General features: G+C 40.2%; 2 protein-coding genes across 4 annotated transcripts; both read right to left on the bottom strand.

Annotated features, from left to right (window-relative positions):
• Nucleotides 1-1593: 1593 nt before the first annotated feature.
• top1mt (DNA topoisomerase I mitochondrial) lies at nt 1594-15634 on the bottom strand. Of its 3 annotated transcripts, XM_036520913.1 has the most exons (19): nt 15568-15634; nt 14719-14806; nt 14307-14332; nt 13761-13859; nt 13242-13308; nt 12717-13105; nt 10830-10945; nt 10608-10729; nt 10266-10388; nt 8858-9045; nt 8273-8417; nt 7718-7861; nt 7391-7576; nt 6962-7030; nt 5908-6022; nt 5352-5479; nt 4808-4902; nt 2712-2861; nt 1594-2505 (listed from the first exon to the last, which is right to left on the bottom strand). In XM_036520913.1, the coding sequence occupies exons 2-19, from the start codon at nt 14719-14721 to the stop codon at nt 2403-2405; spliced, it is 2268 nt and encodes a 755-aa protein (XP_036376806.1). In that variant the 5' UTR covers nt 14722-14806; nt 15568-15634; the 3' UTR covers nt 1594-2402. The 3 variants fall into 3 exon arrangements, with proteins under 3 accessions (XP_036376806.1, XP_036376807.1, XP_036376808.1); XM_036520914.1 differs by lacking the exons at nt 12717-13105; nt 13242-13308; nt 13761-13859; ... (1 more) ...; nt 14719-14806; nt 15568-15634 and adding an exon at nt 11586-11765; XM_036520915.1 differs by lacking the exons at nt 12717-13105; nt 13242-13308; nt 13761-13859; ... (1 more) ...; nt 14719-14806; nt 15568-15634 and adding an exon at nt 11564-11667.
• Nucleotides 15635-18348: 2714 nt separating this feature from the next.
• zbtb14 (zinc finger and BTB domain containing 14) lies at nt 18349-21281 on the bottom strand. The gene is made up of 2 exons (XM_036522470.1): nt 21182-21281; nt 18349-19693 (listed from the first exon to the last, which is right to left on the bottom strand). Exon 2 carries the CDS (start codon nt 19678-19680, stop codon nt 18349-18351), a length of 1332 nt encoding a protein of 443 aa, XP_036378363.1. The 5' UTR covers nt 19681-19693; nt 21182-21281.
• Between the last annotated feature and the right edge of the window lie 107 nt (nt 21282-21388).

Raw genomic sequence — 21388 nt, 5'->3', positions numbered from 1 at the left:
GGTAACCACACCACACACTTCCCTACGGGGTAAACACTGTCCCCGACTGTGAGGTTTAACATGCTGTGCGGAGATGAAGCAAAATAAGCTGCTTTCATTTGAGTGCTATCAATGTATACTGTCAACACTGTGCATACAGACTACAAAATGTAGAACAAACCAGTTCTATTTACCAGAACAAGCTCTATGTAACCTCAAGAATCATGTGACTACAGTATGCACTCTGACAAATAAATTTGACCTTGACTAAAACACATTAATTTTGCCATGATCACAAGAAAAACATGTACAACAGCCTTGTAAATAAACCCTATCAAAAACAGTATCTTATGAGAGTATAGATGAGAGAGTCATAGAAACACCTATGATACACTTTAACTTTTTCAAAAGAGGAACTCAAAGCACTGATCGTTTCATCCAGTCAGAATGAAATACCAGGCAGTTGGTGTTTGCATGGGCGTAATTTATGGTAGAGACAGTGGGAATATGTCCCTACCACTTTCCTGATTACCAGACAAAAAATAGTTAGGCATTTTAACGTTATACTAGTAGCTAGTATACTTAGCTAACATTATGTCCCCACCACTTTCCGAATCAAACCTACACCCTTGGGTGTTGGTATTGAGAATGCGCATCTGGTTACAGATGTAGCTTGCTAGTAGATCAAACATCAATGCAGTAAGGGGGACACAATATTAACAGGGTTAAGAACAAAATCTATCCTATGGTGAAATAAATGCAAACAACTGCAGTGACAATGTGATTTTGATTTACATCATTCAGGGTGTTATTTTTAATTCCTCTTTGGCATGGGGCTTAAATAAACACAGCAGACAAACTAGACAATCAAGCTGAATGACAAGCTATGACAACGCAAGGTTTTCTGAGGCCAAACTACTCTTTGATTAAAGAAAAAACATTGGGCTGATTCCAACAAAAATGATGGTAACTGCATGATGCATTATTATATCAATGGTAGTTGACAAACCAAACTGTAGTAAATTGTGGCTAGAACCCACTGAACCCTTGTCTTCCTTATAATGCATCAAAGGTTAAAATTTAAAGAACGATAGACTGCATCACATATTTTAGGTACAGCACTTTAAAACAACATGATCTTAGATTTGTGTTTGCTGGTTGTTACTGAATACATTGAAAATAAAATAAGTACTTCCTTGTCGGGAAGTGTCTACAGGTAGCTTGCTGACAAGCTAGACTAGCTTTAAGTCTGTGAAACTGAGCTATAAAAGTGTCATGAATGAAACCCGATACAGCAATATGCAGCCTCCCATAAAATGATGAACGTGTTATCACAAATAGTTGGCACAGTCTGATGCTGTTGACACCTGATCAGCACATCATTTCCCAGACTTCCTACAGAATTCTACAATTCCCTCCAGAAATAGGACATTCCAATGTTGTTTTTTGAATTTTATAAATTTATCCTTGTTTGTCAAGTTCATACAATGGGAATATTATTTACAACAGTTAATACAGAAAACAAAAATATATTCTGTTATATGCTACAATTATCAGTTATGATCAAGCTGTGACTAAAATAATATTTATATTCTGATTAGGAGGCTACTTACATACTACAGTAAACCATCTCCACATAACCCAACACTTAGCTCCTCATCAACCACAGTACATAGCTAGCTGGAGAATTCTGTCTGAATACAGATTAAAAAGCTGTTTCTGAAAAAAATTACTCAACCAATAGCTCCGTCTTGCCCGGATTCACTGTAATTATGATAACAGTTCTTACTGATTTATCAGATTACGTTCACGTTGTAGTCTTATCTTTCCCCAGAATATCTACCATAAGATCTTGCAAAAACAAAACATTTTGACGGGGAAATGAAACAGAAGCACGGCCTTCAGTCAGGTTGTTTAATTTTTGTTTCATCTCGGCAATGCATCAGCTCCGGCACCATTTCTTTTGCGGAATCGTCCGTCATGTGCCAGCCTGAATGCAATGCAAAGATGCAATGACCCAGACCATTATTCACCGGCCTTCAGTTTTTAGAAAAGATACAGTGCCCTTTTATTTTTCTGTGTACAGCTTGATTGCACTTAAATCGTTTTAAGAGCAAAGTGTCATGGCAGGGAAAATGTCTAGATCTCTACAAATGATGAAATATCACTGATTTCCTGCTGGGTATGAGACCAGTATTTTAAATACTTCACTAAACAGGATTGACAACAACAAACCCAATTCAACTATAAGAGAAAATAACGCTTCATTAATTTCAGCCGTCTAACAGGAAAACAAAAGTAAAAGAAAAACAAATAAAAAAAAACAGCAGACAGGGACAAGATGGTAGGTATCTTTTACATTTTTCTGGAAGAAGGTGCATTCTATACCTCCCCTATATCACAGCTACCAAAACACTTGAACATTAGAACTCATAATCCTCATCAGTCATGGCGATAGCCCAGGCAAACTTGTCCCTTTGGGTTTTGTTGTAAATCTTCTCAATTGGAACACCAAACTTTTTACACCTGTTGTGCCACAAGAAAGGTGAAAATCATGAGTACATAAATCCATAAATCCCATTTGATGCATGAGTACACAAATTTGAACACTTCTGTGAATACAGAAAATGCAATTAATAAAGTAAAAAAGTAAAAGGAATCAATCAATTTCATTTGCATAACATCACTCTGGGTTTATAGACCTTGAAAACATTAATGGGAGAACTGCTTACCAGGCCACAGAGATCCTGGGGTCCAGGTAATTGAGTTTGGATGTCCCCAGTGCAATGACCTTGTTCTCCTCTCGATCGGTCATCTGAAGCAGCAGCTTCTTCAGCTGTTCTTCCAGCCTCTCCACAGCCTTCTCCTTCTTTTCTACTAGCCTGAAAGACAAGCACACTTAGCATTTTGCACATAAGCTGCAAGCTGCTCCAATGGCAGAAGGTAAACCCCAATGAGCCCTCATTCCAGCTGTGTGCATTTAGAGCATGGGTGGCCAAAGTACGGCCCGCAGGCCAAATGCGGCCCGGGGGCAGATTTGAAATGGCCTGTGGCCTCTCTCCCAAAATAACCTGTGAGTGGCCCGCCACGGTGCCTGCGCTACAGTACAATATTAAGCTATGGGGTGAAGACGTGAAATGTACTATTCAAGTGGCCCACCACACGATGGCAGCACTAACAGTTTGTAGACCTGCAAAATATTGAAGAAGAAATTAAACTTGTCCCTTAATAACAAACTGATTGGTTATTCGGTCAGTAGCCTACCACTCATTCGCTATGGCTGCAAAGAAGCGCAAAGTTGATAGTGAGGGCCGCTGCTTTCAAAAGAGAAGGAAAATGGAGTACTTCTCTGCTGAAAGCCGAAATAATTGTGTCTGTCTCATTTACCAACAGACTGTCGCTGTTATGAAAGAATCCAATGTGAAGAGACATTACGAAACTAAGCATAGTTTGTATCAGAAACTGTCCAGCTGTGAAAGGACTAACAAAGTGAAGCAACTGGAAGCTAGCTTGGCCTCTCAGCAACAACTCTTCTCACGGGCAAAAGAGTCAAAGAAAAAAATACCAGAGCTAGCTACGAAGTGGCGATGCTAATTGCGAAGCGCGCTAAACCTTTTGCTGAGGGTGAGTTTGTGATAGAATGTGTAATGAAAATGGTAGATACCACCTGTATCTGTACCACCTGAAGAAAAAGCAGGAGTTTTCCAATGTTTGCCTGGCTCAAAATACCATGGCACAGAGAATAGAAGAATTATGTACAGACATCAAGAGACAAGTGAGTGAGAGGGGGGCACGGTTTGACTTTTTTTCACTAGCCTGCGATGAGAGCACTGACCAAACCAATACAACTCAGATACTTATTTTTTTGAGGGGAGCTGATGATGACATGAACATTACTGAAGAATTAATTGACCTTCAGAGTCTGAAGGGCCATACTAGGGAGGAGGGCTTGTTTCAGTCCATGTCTAAAGTTGTCAATGACATAAAACGCTCATTTTTGCCATGGGCGAAAATGAGCGAAACTGCTACTGATGGTGCATCTTATATACTAGGTGAAAGAAGTGGATTAGCCACGCTGATACAGAACAGAGTCTGTGAGCTTGGGGGCGATGCCATTAAGATTCACTGCATCATTCATCAACAAGTGCTGTGCGCAAAATTTAGCTTAATAATAAAGCTTATTAAACACCTGTGTGTAGCAACAGTAGGCCTAGCCTGCAAAAACATCTACAGTTGGCGAATCATCAGCCAATTTTATTTATATTTTGAAATGGGTTGTATTGCAATGATGTCTTATTAGGCCTGTTTTATATTCATATTTCATTGATACCAGTCCAGAATTAACTTTGCTTAAAACTAAAGGCACTATCAATAAATAAACAAGTCTTTAAGTCAGACATTTTAAGTAAAGTAGGCACCTACATACACTACTATAGGTTAATGGATTTGAATAAAACTTAATTGATTTGTATTTTGAAGATTTTACATAGTGAATATTTTGAATATATATATTGTTATGTTCATTATATTAAATAACTTTAAAATGTGTTGTTTTCATTGCCATCTAATCTTACTGTTTCAGAATTCATTAAAAACTGCACAGTGCATTTTGAATTTTACTAAGAAGTCAGTGTAAGAAGATGTGCAGGCAAGGCTTGCTATGTTACCGATTACAGCCCATTTAATTGTGGATTTATTATTACACTGAAAATAAAAGCTTTTTGAATCCTTTCTATGTGCACGCTAGCAGTTCAGTGATGTTAAGAGCACAGATGTGTAACGTTTTTTATGAATTTGACTCTCTTTATGAATTTGGAAATTCCCTCACTTTCTGGACTTGTCAGTTCTTTCGACCTTGTGCTGGGTCTGTGCAGTTTTTAGCTCCTTCTTCGCTTTATCCAGTTTCTCCTGCTTCTGGGCAATCTGAAATAAGATAAGATGCTGTTTAGGTTAGGCAATGAATTACAGCAGCAGTGTTCAGCAGTAACTGTGGGTTACTGGACTCTTGACCAGAGCTGTGCCAGTTTGCAGATACATTCTTCAAATAGGATTCTGCTATTACACCCAAGAAAGGCGGTTACTTGAATACCTTCAACTGAAATGGAGAGTGCTGTGACTGTAACTTGCTGTAATACACATATCTCCTGTCTGGATAGCATACCTGCCACCCACATAATTATACAGGTTTTGAATGTAACATTCAAAAACCTGCCTAAGTCAGGACAGACTTGTTTTGTGGAAGTATGGTTGTCTTGACATCATAAACGAAATGAAAGCGAAGATACCCTGACACACTTCTCACCATTGCAGACACCGAACCCTAGGTGGACAGAATCAGATATGTCCAGTCATAGCCAGCATTAACACACTACCTTCTCCTGGAGGAGTTGCATAGATTTCTCAAAGGTCTTCGGGGCTGCCCTCTGGTGGTTGCAGAGTATGGCCACCGCTCTATTTGCACGATTGTAGGACAGGATCTTCTCCTCCAAAGACATATCATCTGAAGATGAAAATAGTTCAGAAAAACTGATGTACCACTGCCCATCTATGGGACAGGCATTTCTCTCTGTCTTAGGCAGGAGGATAACACTCTCTGAATATCAATTCTTCTTTCCAGACCTCAGTGTTTTGACTGCATAATATTTATTGCAAGAAGGTCATTTCTGACCTTCTCTGATGACTTTAGATTTTTGGTGGACAAATAACATTGATATTCATGTGGTACCACTCTTATTTTTTTTTTATGACTAAAACACTTTGTAAAAACATATGTATGATACGGCATTCAGTAACATCACCGGAAGCCAGAGCTGAAATACAAACTACAGACTCTTTTGACACATAGACAGGCAAGGACCACAACTAAAAAACACTGTCAAAGGCAATTCCATGAACATCCACTCACAGGAAAAAAAATGCTGCACGTACCACTGGTCAGTTTGTTCAGCTGATCTTGTAGAGTGGTGGAGGCATTGAATGTTCGGAACACTTTAGCCGTTAGCCCTGTCATGGATTCATTCAGGGTTTTGTTTAGGTAGGTAGTCTGAAAAGAAGCCAAGAAAAAAATACCAGGTACACAAACTCACATTTACAGCTATGACTATAGTTACAACATTCAGCCTGGAACATTCAGTTTATTAGATCTCATTGTATGATTGAGGAATCAGTGACACATCAGAGGGAAGCTCCTGTGTTACGCTACAAAAAGATTCTGCATCTTCCTGTACGCTTAGGCTGCCAGTCCACCTATGATTGCATTCTTGCATCCATGTGTTATGAAGCTCAATGCATCAGTACAGGACATGCTCTGAACTAAAGCCTGTGAGCAGGCACAGTGCTGTCCTGCTTGAGTGACAATTTTATCCAACTGTTACCATTGCACGTTTCTACTGGTGCAGTTGACAATTCCAAAAGAGAGTTGCATCTCTCTTTTGGAATTTTCAATTGTACATTAGGCTTGTCTCACAACAACAACCTCAGCAGCCATACAGTAGCTCTGAAGCAAGATGAACGCAATCCTTCCATACACTCCACACACAGCTAACAGCTATTTTTCACATGACAACTCCCACAGTGCACCCTGGTCAAGTGGGCGCCAACTGGAGCACAAGCACCACTCTGTTGATGTCAGCTGCAAAACTACATGCACCTCGCACGGTGCCCTAGAAGAGCGGGACGAGGAGATCCTGTTGACACACCCTTCCGAACCCTGGAAGCCAATTTGCTCCACTGCTGTGGGCTTGTGGCCATTGAGGGTGAAAACGCGGCTGAGACTGAACCTGAGCTGTAGGGCTCAGCTCTCACTCAAGGTGAGCACCTCAGCAAACTGAACCGCTAGTAACCCAACTACTCTGCTGTATACAGTTAACTAATCCACAGCACAGCTAAGATGATAATTAGCTGGGATAGTGAGATTTTTGCAAGTATCAGTCAAGTAACAATTTTCTAGTTGTTTATACACACTAATTGGAATGGTACTTACATTGATTCTATCAAACAGCTCATCCTCTGGGCTTTTGTTTTCCATGAACAACTTTAAATTTTTGAAAACCTGTGAAACAGAACTTTGTTGAAAATCAGATAAACAAAAAAGAAACGCAGACACAAATAATACATGTGCGCCCTCTTAAGGCCTATATGAAATACTTCACCGTGAAAAACCGCAAATCTGGAACCACTACATCAAAAAAAGTGAGGGTGGTGCTTTGTGAATGACAGCCCAATCTAAGCACTTTGCTCCCCACAGAGATGCTATCCAAATGATTCAAAGCAGTCACTCCCCACGTAATTCCCTCGAATTATGAAGCCTTGTGAATGCCTTCACAGCTGTGAAAATCATAGTCTGTCGCTACGGAGGAAAATAAAAAAAATGAAGGAAGACAAACGTGCAAATAAACAAAGCACTACTCACGCGTTTCTCCACAGGCACTTTATTGTAGTAGCGAATGGAGTCCTTGCCCAGGAAGTCAAACTCCACCACGTTCTCCTGGCCGTCCAGCTCCTCATGCAGGGTGATGTGCTCCACGCGCAAGGAACAGCAGCCCACAGTGTCCGCCGACTCGCCCTCCTCCTTCTCATTACCAGCTCGGAGGGCCAGCTGGATGCAAACATTTCCTGCATCAGAACTCACAAGTTCTTCACACAAAGTGGCATAGTAGCCTGAGCGCGGCAGTACTGTGACAGCGCTGCACTTACGGCTCGAGAGTTTTCGTACCGCAGTGTAATGAAAGCACAGTACCTTGTCTATGAAGTACACAGCAACGCCTCTCTGCCTCTTCTTCATTTCCCGAGATTTCCAGTCGCTGCAATACTGCCGTCTGATCATGTCCACCTTGAGTTTGAGTTTACGAGCAATCTCGTACTTCTGCCAGTCCTTTTCCCCCTAGGGATGCAAAGCAACACTCTGTCCAACGCACACCGAGTTTGATGTTTTATGAATGAGGTCATGCAAAATACAAAAACACTTTTAAGACTTCACTGAATCTACACTGTAAAGGTGCCATCCTGCTGCAGTTACCAGTGTGTGCTGTGCAAGAAATTAGGGAAAACGTGGCTTCTTTTTATAAGCTATTCTGAAAAACCACCACTTACACCTGAATTTCCAAATTTTGCATTAAGGCTCAAGGTTGGAGTAGGAGTAGGAGTAGGAGTAGGAGTAGGTGTCCCCCCCGCCCCCCCCCCCCCCCCCCCCCCCCCCCCCCCAATTAAAAGTGCATTCCAGCAGCTTCCTCGTGTTAGAGGCAAACAGTCAGCCACATGAAGAAAAAACTATTCTGTCAGTGTGCCTCCTCACCTTGAGTTTGGAGCTGGGGTTCAGCATGATGTACTTGATGCTCCCCTGCACGTTCTCCACCCAGGAGGCCAGCCAAGTCACTGTGTTGTCATGCTGGACCTTCTTCCAGTTGTGGCCTTTGGGAGCCACAGGGATCTTGGAGTCTCTGAACAGATTTTAAAAAAGGTGTCATTCTATTTTAAACACACTTAATTAAGTGTACCACTTCAACCGTGAACATTTGTACATGGCACCTTAACGTGTTTTTTTTTTTACCTGTAAACAAGCATTCATTTCTCCGTGGCATTATGAGTTCAGTAACTCCTTGAACTGAACATTCACAAAATGTTTTGCATATAATTAAAAATGTATCAATTAAATAAAAATTAAATAAAAAAACCACCACCAGCATAACCTTTTAGTAAACATTAAGTACACGTGCACTGCAATTGCATTGAATAATGGCATTTGTATATCTCATGGCTCTGTGTAAAACCTAGCCAGATCCCGGGTGCAGTTGCAGTGAGAATTTATGAGGAAGGAGCCAAGGGATTACAAACACTTCCACTCCGCTACTATGAATGGGCCTGTGGATCGGCGCCTCACTCGCTACAGTTGATAGTGATGTCTTCTGGCAGGATCCTCTTCTTCAGTTTGCCCATCTTGGGGTGTTCCCCGCGGCCACGAAAAAGTCCCGGGGGCTCCACCCGGAAGTTGCCGATCTTCTCGCGGTGGCCATCCAGGAGACAGTAGCCATACTCTTCCGTTTGCTTGTTCGTTTCCTCCTTCAGAGCCTGACAAAATATGACACACCCAACATTTACTGATTTTTAACCACTAACTCAACACTCTCACTTACATGAGATTCTATTGTTTCAATGGATTTTTTATGCTTTTCCCTTTTATACAACTTTTTTTTTTTAAATCAGAAGTTACACTTTAGACTAATCTCACTGCAACAACTTCTGCAGTTGTGTAGGATCGCTGAAGAGCTCAGTCTACACCTGAAACCACAGTATATTGCCTGCTAAACCAGACTTTCCAGTGTATTTTTAAAGACATTTCAATTATCACTGTTTTACTTTTACTAAAAAAAAGTCAGACTGAAGGCAGATATTACTTTCAAATTATTTTAGGGGTGATCTGCAAAACAAATGATGATGCTGCCCTGATACACTTTTTACCCATACATATTTGGTGCTTCTGTTACTTTAATGGGACAAACAATATCAACATTCATTTGCATTATTAATTAATTGATTCATACAAGAATTGTTGGGTGAACACAACACTTCCTCACTTGTGTCAGCAGGTGCTCAATAGCAATTCTTCCAAATGATCAATACTTCCCAACTGCGTAAGACTGTTTTTCAGCTTGATGACTATTTACTATAATTCTGGCCGTTCAGTAGAAATGTTTTTGTAGTTCTTGTTGGCTGTACGTTTTAACTTCATAGTGCCGTATTCGCATTGTTAATTGCTTTGAATAAAAGTGTGCCAAACGAATAAATGCACAATTATAAGACAAAGTGCCTTGCATTTATGTGCTACAGGGTGGTTTTAACGCTATAAGGACTTGTGCTCCAGAGCGAGACAATCGCCTCTTTAAAATATCTCTCACAATTCCCTGTTGTGGCAAGTACAGTAAAGCAGCATACTCAAGTCACCAGATAAGAGAAGACACCCAACCAACACAGCAAGCAGGACAGCAGATTGATTGTTATATTGGTTACATACTAACTTTGTACTTAAGAAATGAATTCTAGCCTATCACCTTTTGATGTAACTGCAAAACATGATTGTAAAATGTAAATGAAAGCTGTTTTTTGACTTCCTAATGGTCAGACAAACTTGCTTGAAGCCATCAACTGTATAAACACATCGCTCCATAGATTTATTTTATCACTGAAGCACAGAATTCAGTACTCACGTTTCTGGTTAACAACAGCATGTCCTGCAAAATTACCTATTCGACACTATAATGCTACTAAGTCTTACCACTTTTGTGGCTCACCTGTTTCTCTTCTTTGGTCATGGCCTTCTTCTCCTCTGCTTTGTCCACAAAGTATTTATGGATCTCTTGAAAATCACACTTTGAGAGCTTTCGGATCAGGTCCCGTTCCTCTGCTGTCATCTCCTAGCCAGAAAAGAAGACAGCCTTTTCACACTGCGTACCACATAGGAATATTCTTTTTCACAGCATTAAAAGCTAGGCCACAACTCTTACCAGTAAGATTGGCTAATAGACTTAATTGGCACGATTAAGTGACCAACACTGCAGATAAGCTTTTTACTAACGCTTTTTGTCTAAAATGCAAATTGTCTCCCTTGTGCTGTTCAAGGAAGAGTGAGGCACCTCTCTCCAGTCTGCAAAGAAGTTCTTCTGAAAGGTTTCCTTGGTGGTGTATTCATGGTCCAGCATCTTGGCATAGAATGAAGCCACTTCCTCTGCAGCCAAACTCAGTATGACAGGCTTTCCTACAACACAACAGCATTATGCTCACATCGCAGAACCATTACAACTGGTGAAGGCAGAGGGAAACGCATATTGTGAACATTTTTACAAATAGGTGCTTACCATTGTAATAGAAAGACACATTTTTGGGTAATGGTTCATATTCCGGTGGAAACAGTGGGCCTTTGTGCTCAAGGGTCTTCCATTTTTGCCGATCAAGAGACTGTCCCTCTTCCCACCTGCGGACATAACATGGGGGGAAATCATAGCATCATGATTTCACAGGACACACCCAAACATTAGCACTTCTGAATTCAAATTCCTACAGCACACATTAGTTAGGCAGTTGATTATCGCTAAACTTATAGTGCCCTGTAAGTGTAGCGCACTAAGTTTTGAAACAGTCAAACCTGAAAAAAAACAAACGTTGAACTTAATGTCCCATTATAAATGCTGCAGTGTGTAAACTACCTGACAGTCGTGGACCTGTGGGTTCAAACCTCAAACACCCTGATGTTCCACCATGAAAATTCAGATTTGTTACAGCTTTTGCCTGCTGGTTTCTTCTACTTTTCGCATTAAATTGGATAGCTTGTTAGCTAGTTATTGATACATGTTTAATTTATCCATCTGGGTCAACCAGTTCCGTCACTGGCAATACAGACTAGCTACTCAGTCAGCCAAGTTAGGTGCTTAGCAAGAGTTAAAAGCCAGCTACACTCTCTAGGTGACGAAACAAAAAATAAGCACCTGATTTGCTTTATATCATATTATTGTTTCTTATTAAACAAATAGCGCAAAAATAAAAACTAATAAAATAAAAACAGCTAAAAAGGTACAAAGAAAGTTCAGCTGACCGCTGAAAGTCTCGTTATTGACCTCCTGCGTTTCGTTGCTGCATTCTTCGGCGGATTTTGACGACTTGACGCAAAATTCCTTAAGCAGATGACGGAAGTGTGTCCGTCCACTTTCAGCGAAAACTTAAGCACCTGCACAATCCTAAAGACATATCTGCTCATTTAGCCTCATGGAGCCAGGGAAATCGCATGGACAGACGAATCGCATGCTGTCTGAGGTCGCTCTGGGTGTTGCACTTAACTTCGTCCCCCGTGAAACAAGAGCTGTCAACGTTAACGACGAGCTCAAAATTAGTCAAATCGAATACCCCAAACATTACGATAGAATTTTAACAAAATTTCAGACTGATCTGATCTTTTTTGTGGAATACACAAAAATCCTTTTGTGTATTCCATGTATAATCAACCAGATTCTGGTAATACCTTCACTGATTTTAATCAAATTTGGTGCAAACATCTGCACTGGATGTATTGGAAGCAATTTTACGTAGTATCTCCAACAGCTTTTTACGAGGACTGCATGCGTTTTGAAGCATTTTTGTAATTACTCAAGCTCACATGAATACACTGCCGTATCCAAAAATGCTGTAATTATAACCCTGGTATTGTTTTAAAGATCTCCACAACGAAACAATAAATGATATGTTTAGCTCAACAAAAAGCCTTTCGTGCAAAAGGTAAGGTCTGTTTCAAATGGAATGACCCATACATCAATATGAATCTGGATATATGGGCATAAAATAGTATATCAACATATGGGCTGTGTATCAGATCCAGAATAATTTTAAAAAGCACATAACGCATCAGTAATACATACACTGATGCAAAATTGGATACATTATATATCTGAAACAAAAATACCAGTGACAAAAGATATTTACACTGCCTGATCTTCATGGTCTAACTAGATGTTGCAAACATGTATTGCAAATTATTAACACAAAATTGGTATTCTTGACCCCTAAAAATATTTTTTTTGCCTTAGTGTTAACAATTGCACTGGTATCCTACCAAGGAGATGAAACCTTGTGTAGCTGCTCAACATCACTGATATATAAAAGTTACTGTGGGCTCTTCAGCCTCAGACACTGACATACTCATGCTTATTTGTCCTCTGAAACCCTACACTGAGGTTAGGAATTGGTGCACTCACCACTTCCACTGTCTGACCTCTTCTTTTTTATCCTCGCTGTCAGATTTCTGTATTTTGCTCTCCTCCTCCAGCTTCCCCTTCTTCTTTTTAGGTTCATCTGTGTCTGCTTTGTCCTTTTTCCGTTTCTTCTTATGGCTGGATTTCCCCTCTGCTTCACCTTTCTCAGTTTTCTCATCCTTACTGCTCTCTGTGCGTCCCCTCTTCCCACCCTGGTCCTTGGCTCCTTTCTCTTTGTGGGTTTTGTTTGTATTGCTCTTCCTATCTCTCCCTGACTCCATCTTCAAAGCTTTACCTTCAGCCTGGGTGTTCTCTGTCTGCTGATTATTCTCTTGAACTGGGCAGTCCACCAGCTCCTCTTTAAGAGTGCCAAGAACATCTTTGCTTTTGATCTGCAATTTACAAACAAAGTACATTGCAAAACTGTATAGTAAGTCTTCCTGTGCATTCCATTGCAAACAGAATGCACAGGAAGACATCAAAATGAAGTGTGCAATAAGTGTATGAAAAACATCAATTCTATGTCACCTCCTTCTTCTTGTGTTTGCCATCATGGTGCTTCTTGTCTTTTGCACTCTTTGATTCACTTTTGGATCTGCAGGGCAAAATACCAGGGCACAGAGGAAGATAGAGTGTTCATTTTCACAGCTCATTATAAAATAGAGTAATACAGGAAAGTCACACAGAGGAAATAAATTGCGGAGATAAAGCAGATATTATATCTGCAGGACAAATAATTCAAGATCAGTTACTTTGGAGAACACTAAGGTAGTCGTAGCTAACCATCTATTCACAGTGCCACTTGGGAGTCAACCACTGTGGATCAACAAAAGCTAGAACTGAATTGGCTCTTTGGCAGAAACATTAATGACCAACTGACTTTAATTTTTTAAACCTAGAGTGCCGTTTGTTTTACTCATAGCCATAACTGTAGATTACCTGGCTGGATGAGTCTGATTTCTCAGAAGGTGAAAGGGAGTTATGAAAAGAATGGGCTATGAAAAGAAATGTGTCCATACACATGATAAGATCAATGCCAGAAAGTACCTTTCTGAAGATTTCTTATGATGTGCTGCATTGTTGATTGCTTTCTCCCCACCAGGTTCCTTGTGCACAACCAAGATGTTGCTGTTTACATCTAAATAGCTTTTCATACAAAATAAAAAATACGATAATATATGACTTTGAAAGCTTGAAGATCATGCAACAGGCTAAGAAGCAGACAACAGTTCTGCTCAGGACCTAACAGTCAAATGGATATTTTGCAAACAAAAAATAAACTAATATGTATAGTAACACAGTAGGATCTTGTCTTGCTGAGAGTAATCTCCTCAAAAAAAAAGATTTGGTGCTAGTGCAATAGACAGAAAAAAAAAATACTCAATTATGTATTTGCATAAAACAAGTGAAAACAGAGGTCAATGTTTATAAGGCATAGCACAAAATCAGATCTTCTGAATTTTATTAAGAAAACATTAAAAATTAAATCAGTCATATAGAAAATAAACTGAAGGCAAGGCTGATCAAGATAGCCAATAAAATCACTGCTTATTTGTGAGGATTATTCTGTTTTTAATAAAACTGAAAACTTACTTCTCACATGGTGAGGAGGGTGTTTCCTGCGAAAATAAACAGCTCTTAAAATACGACACGCCAACCCTTGGAATGACAAACACAACTCAGACCTATTATAATTGAATTATCTCATTCAATTACCAACCAAAACTGTATCTCCACAGATCTGTCTTAACTTGTATACATTTTAAAAACCCTTCAGTTGCCATTTTATAGGGTCTCTCAAGTCACCAGGCACTAAATGTGATATAGATACATGTATTAGCACCAACTTGCAACTATTTCTAAGCTCAAATGTGGCAAAGATATAAGGGTATACAGTTTAACACCTTTTTGGTTGTTATTTCATCTCTGGTTTTACTATCCAACTAGAGACAGAATGTGTTTACTTACAGTACAGCATATGAGAGAGCTGTGAAAGGCTTCTTACCATGGGACTGTCATTGACCTCTGTGTTAATCACATCCACTTCACTGTTCCCCGATTCCACCTTTAGATGGCAGGTAAGCTTCTCTGAACTTAAAGAAAGAGCAAACTCCAGCTGAGCTCTGGGTGGCAGGGTATTCACATGATAATATTTGCAAACATCACTTTTGGTGCAGAATGAATAATACACCTGCCACATGTTCTGCATTCATAAGAAAGTAAACGTGGAACACTGGGCACATTGTTCAAGAAGAATTCACCCATACTAGCTTCACCACAAGAGGGCACCTGGTCTCCAGGACAGGGACATTAGCTGTTCATTGCCTCTCAAATCACTCACAATTAGTTTTTACATTAGCAAAAGCAGTTTAAATGTATCAAAAAAGCCCAGCTTCCCTGTCTTTGTGAAATCATGCAATTGTAAAATCATTTACAGTAAGGCAAAGAATGAAATGAATCATGGGAAGCAGGTAACAACCAGCTAGAGAGTACCCTTATAAACAGAGCACAGGAGTTCTACAAAAGCATTCACAGTATTTCAGACAGTATAAGCTATAGGCTTGATTATGAACATGCACCAGTTTCCAGCAATTTCTTTTCCCTTCCCTGTGAATCTGAAACATTTGAAACAAGTCCAAATTGTTCTTGACAATCTAAGACCTCAAAATGTTCTCTTAAAATATAAAATGTTAAATAAAATATGTTCAAAATATTATCCTATGACTACATTGAGTTTAAATTCTCACTCAGATCTCTTCAGATGCTCAAAAAATTAAGCATAAAAAGCTGAGAGGTGATCACCTCTGATTCATCCTGAAGTCTCCTGGAATCTATTCCATTTGTTTAAGCTCACCTTGTGATCTTAGGCTCCTGCAGAGGTTTACACTGTGATTCTGAACAAGAGCGCTTAGCCTGCAAAATCAGAACAGCAGCAGATACATGCAGTATTCATAAGCAGTAAAAACAAGGATATAGCCAAATTTTTTTACAGGCATCTGTGCTGATACCAAGGTTGTTGATTCACTGTGCTTCTCCTCTTTCTCACAGCTTTTATGACTGCTCTTGTGCTTTTTCCCAGTAGCATCTTTTACAGTCTTCCTGTGTGGGAAAACTTATCAATTGATCAGACATTCTCCTTCCACATGCACAGTCCAAGAGAAAGGAGGCTTAAAGATTCACTGTAAAGGGCGGGGGGGCGCACCTGTCTGATGGGATCTTCTCCTTTTTGTGGTCGGAGGTCCTTCTGCTGGATTTACCACCAGACCTTCTTGTCTCTCCTCCTTCTTCATAGCTCTCCTCTTGCATTACGGGCTTGGGCACGTGAAATAAGGCGCACGGTCTGATTGACAACCACGAGAAATTTAGGCAAGTAATTAACACGTTAAGTCAACAAGGTTTCATCGAAAAGGGCTTCGTATTTATTTTCATTTAAATTTATTTGCGTTGAAGCAGTAGGAAATACGGTATGATTGTGCTGACGGCTGATATGAGCTAAGACTTAATATATTTTTCACTAGTTGTAAAAGCAGTTTCTTCCGCATAAAGACCCGTCTTAATACCTTTAACCTATACAGATTACCGAACAAGTTGTTTTTCATATTAACTGCAGTTACGTTACAACACCCACCATCACCAGCAATTAGGGTTGAAAGACGGAAAGTGTGTGTGTGTGTGTGTGTGTGAACGGTTTTATAATGGGCAACACGGTTCGTTCAAATACAGTTGTAAACACTTGACTACTTTAACAATTGTGCCCCTAGGTAAGGAATTCAGCAATGGAATACGTCCGAACTTTTAGTGAGAAGAAAGACTGGTAAATAATAATATGCGCACACCTGTACTTAATCAGAAACGTGCAAACTTCAAATTAAATGTCTGTGAATCCAAGTTATCTTCTTGTGTAGGCAGTTCAGTAATTAAAGGTTTTCGGGCTAGAAAGCGGCAGCATCGCTATCCGTGATCCTTACCTGCTGCACGGCTTAGTGAAAATTTTCAAATTTCCATGCCCTTATATCCGGCGAAACGGTGAGTTAACTTGCTTACTCCTTTTAAGTCTCAAACTTACCCTACTGCGCATGAATGTCGTTACAACGAAGGGGTGCGAAGAAGCACGCATTTTGCACCAGTCATACTCATGCATTTGCACCCGCTGTGAGCAAGTCCAGTTAGAAGCCTCATAGCTTATTCCTATATTGGTGGAGTTTCATACATTGCTCCAGTGGACCAGGCAACACATATACAAAAAACACAACGGCTCCATCTGCCATGAATGCTTATTGTAACATGAAAAGAACATGAAACGTTTAAAGTTAGTAGATAACTGTGGTGAGTAGTGACATGTCAACACAATGCCTAAACACTACACAAAAAATAGTTTCGGGGGACGATTGAGGTCTCTTTTCACATGACTGCCAAATAATTACAAAAACTCCAAATTGTATCAAGCAATAATTTCTCCTTTCTGCTAAAGACTAACTCCACACAACATGATCAACTTTCTTACTTTGTAAATTGCTTAATAAGACTGTCTGCTAGAAGACAAAATATGAATATGCATTACAAATCATTAAAAATGTCTTGCTTGTTTGGAGAGTGCAGTTTTGTACAGTATTACCTTATAGTTTATTATTAAACAACTTAAAAATGGAATCAGCTGTCAGGCCAAAGCAGTGGAGGGCATACATTACTTGAACTGCATACATAGGACAGTAACTGTTGATTGTCGAGTGTTATTTATTGAGCTGGATATGGTTCTGTGTATATTCAGTAATAAATAGCACAAAAATGGCTCACAACAGAAACAGGAAAATGATAGAGAAAAGGCAACACAGTATAATCTATGTGCCTGAGGATGGTTGCAAAGTTGAAATAATTTGCTTTGCTCTGTGTCAGGTATTCAAGCCATTTAGATCATGTTTCTGTTACTGCTGCATTTACAAATCTACAAACAACGCAATCTGCAGCCGCTCTCCTATATCATTTTAACCAGTTATGTTACACAGACTTCTCACAAATGTTTAAGTAAAATGAGTTAACAGAAAGTAGTGTTTTTATTTTGGCAACAATGACTTAAAGCATATTGCTGCACACTGATTTCTGTGAATTGTCCCAACTCAGCTAGCTGATAAATTACACTTTTGGAACTATGTGTAACATGTAAAATGCAATAGTAATCTATCTAACCAGTATGCAAGTGAATAATTTTCTTAACTGCTAAAAATCTAACATTTTATTTACATATTTCTTACCAAATACTGTATAACAGTACTTATGCTGACAACCACATTAAGGCAAATGGCCCAGCATGTAAAGGCTGCAAAAATTACAAATCACACAACTTTGGTATGATTCTATGTCATGGAAAATCAAATCAAAATCAAATCTTTAAAAAATAAATCATATTACAAAACAATGTGTGAACTAAAAAAAAAGCCTATGAAAGCTACCTGAAAATACAAGTATGTATTCAATCCCCATAATTATTATTATTTTTTTTTTACAAAGTTCTTAAAAGAGTAAGCTTGAGAAAATAATTTTAATTACGGAACAGACCTACTTCCCTCCAAAAAGACTGGAAAAAACGAATATCTCAGGAGTGGTAATTTGGCTCCTTGACACACGGACATGTAGTACACTATGAGCACGCTATAGATTCCAGTTGCTGTTCGGCTTCAGCGGCCATGGCTGCAGCCTGCAGCTGCTCCGTCTCACTCTGCAGGGAGCTGGCTGAGAGCTGCTTCCTTTCACTGTGCATGTTGTTCTCGTGTCTCTTCAGGTCCGAGGCTTTGGCAAAGGCCTTCGTGCAGGAGCCGCAGACGAAGGGCTTCTCCCCCCGGTGCCTGCGCTCATGGTCCTTCAAGTGTGATTTGTGCTTGAAGGCCTTTTCACACATTTGGCAGCCAAAGGGCCTCTCGTTGCTGTGGACCCTCTCGTGCTTCTTCAGATCTGGCGCCCTGATGAAGGACTTGCCGCACACTTCACAGCGGTAGGGCTTGAAGCCCGTGTGGATTTTCAAATGCTCCTTGAGGTGGGCCTGGGTGGTGAAGGCCTTGGTGCATATCTCACAGATGAAAGGCCGGTCTGCTGAATGTAGCTTTTCATGTTTTCTCAAGCGGTTTTCGTCAATGAAGGTTTTGCCACATACCTGGCAAGCGAGCTGTTCCCGATGTCCATACAACAGATACTCAAACTTCATGTCACTTGCTGCTGTCCACCCAGGTGGCTGCTCATCCTTGACCTCATTCATGCTGTCAGCAAAAGAAAGTGTCTGTGCAGTGTGGCCAGCCAAGTCTTTAGGCTCGGTTTCCATGGCTTCCACGTCTTGGTCGTAGCAGCTCACCTTGTGAACTTCCTGGCTGGCGAGCTCTTTAAGAATGGCTTCCTGCACTCTTAGTGTGCTGTTGGGGGATTTATCCAGATCCTGATTTGCCTGAGGATCCTCAACAATGTCATCTGAAGGGGAGTCATCCTGGTCCCCAAGCACCTGTACATCATTGTCCTGATTCTCCTGAGATTCCTCAGGCGGCATACCAATTTTGACAATGTCGTAAGAAAACTTGGAATTCCTATGGTCACTCTTATCCTCTGGGGGGGACAAGTCACGTTTTTGTGAGCAGAGCTTGTCCAAAAACCGAATTCCGAGAATTTGCCCAGAAGACATCATCAAATTGACATCCTTTTTCTTAACAGAAATCTTAGCTGTGTACATGTAGTTCAGAACTTCTTCAAAGATGTCTGACCGGATGAAATCAATCTCTATCACAGAAGAGTTATCAACTTCATGCTTCTTGAACAGCTTTTTGAAGTAATTACTGCAAGCTGCTAACACACAACGGTGTGCCCTGAATTTAACATCTTCAACCACCACTGCAATATCACAGTGTTCCCCTTCCAACCTCTGCTCATTCAGTATCTTCAGGAAGATAGTTTTGTGTTCATCATCAACATATTTCACAGTTTCTGACATAATGCTAGGACACCTGTAAGAGGGAAAAGTACACACAACTGTCACTAAAGACATATATAAACTAAACTGCATCAATTAGTTGTGAAACTGTAAAATTAAAGAGGCCTAACACATCAGGAGTGAAATGAACGAGTATTGGCATATCTTTAAGTTACGACAATACTTTTTATTCAAAGGAGCCTTTTTTATTAAATCATTAATGATTTTGAGCACACAGGTTAATGTCTTTGATACCTCTCATTTTTATAATAAAACATACACACAACTTAAACTAGTATATTCCACACATAGTGCTGTCAAAGAATGTTGAAATCTTAAAAGGAATGCTCTTCTCCAGCGTTCAGGTCACAAGTCAGTCCATCACCTTTCACAAGTGTGATAATTCATTGCCTGCTGTGAACACTCTAATTTTAAAAAGCAAACCCCGACCACTCAAGCTTTCCATTCAGCAGCAAGCCATCAGGGCTTTTCAAGAATTTCAATTTTCAAGTATTTCTTATTTTCTTCCGCATTCATGTTGCCGATTTAATGGTATTGGAGACCATATATTTAAGCCAACACTTAATAAAATTTCTGAAAGAAACTATTAATTTTTGTCAGTTGTACTAATTGGCCATCACTGTCTCTGGCATAAATTTATAGCCGCTCGCTCCCTGCCTGCACATTCGGTGAAATCACGCACCCCGTCGACAGCGTGTTTCTCCAAACCTGTGTTTTCTCTTACAGCTGTGGTCCACCAACCGCGTATTGGAAGAGAGGCCAACACAGCGGCAACGTCAACCATCGGACCATAGCAACCATCGAAGTAAGACTATTAATTAAAAAGCAGATCTGCATTAAATTAGCAAGCCAGCTAGCTCGCAATAAAATAAGCGTGTTATCGATAACAATGTGCCACGACCGCTTTTATTTTCTACGCATGAAAGACAACTTATTTTAGTTAGCTACCTGGACGTCTAACATTCTAATGATATTTTCTAAAGCGACGTTTTAAGTCTTAACCAGTTGACTAGCATACTACCATTTTCCCCCGTTACTAGCCTGTTAGCTAGCTACACTACCTAGTTGATAGCTACTCCTACATTCTTATAAAGTACACTCGGTGTTATCCTATTTCGAACGGGCACAGGCCACTGGATATTTATATTTTTTTACAGTGTAGTGTATTTCAATACACTCCTGTCTAGCTAGCTATTAAACAACACCCTCTATAACTGTTACGCCTGAAATACTGATATGTAGTTTTTTCAGCACTGTCAACAAACCAGCAAGCTAGTTGCACTGAAACTGCGGGGCATTATGATTTCGCAAGCTACCCAACTTCAACAGCCGATAAGCACACGCCTAGGTGCTGTGCTCGTCAAATGCTCGAGCAGCCATGAACACTCGTGTGGGGACGAACTGGAACGTTTACTCAAACCGTGAGCGCGCAGGCATCTTAGGTAAATGTTGAGAAATTCTAAAGCGGGGGCCGTCTTGTTAAAAAAAATATTGTGCTTACCTGTCGTTAACAATTTTACCCCTGTGAGAAAGCCTGTGACAAATGTCACCAAAGCAGTTATGAATAATATACTTTCTGTCGTATTGGCCTGAGGACGAGCACTGGCGGAAGGACGCGCTGCGCAAGCACGGAACTGCAGACGCCGGCGAGTGACTATGCGCGTACATACGTACATTTGATTGAAAATGGATCTCGGTACGCAAGAAG

Source organism: Megalops cyprinoides, chromosome 2 (genome assembly GCF_013368585.1).
Source record: "Megalops cyprinoides isolate fMegCyp1 chromosome 2, fMegCyp1.pri, whole genome shotgun sequence".
Lineage (NCBI taxonomy): Eukaryota > Metazoa > Chordata > Actinopteri > Elopiformes > Megalopidae > Megalops > Megalops cyprinoides.
Note: the sequence above shows the minus strand (reverse complement) of the source record. Positions and strands in the feature narration are given on the sequence as shown.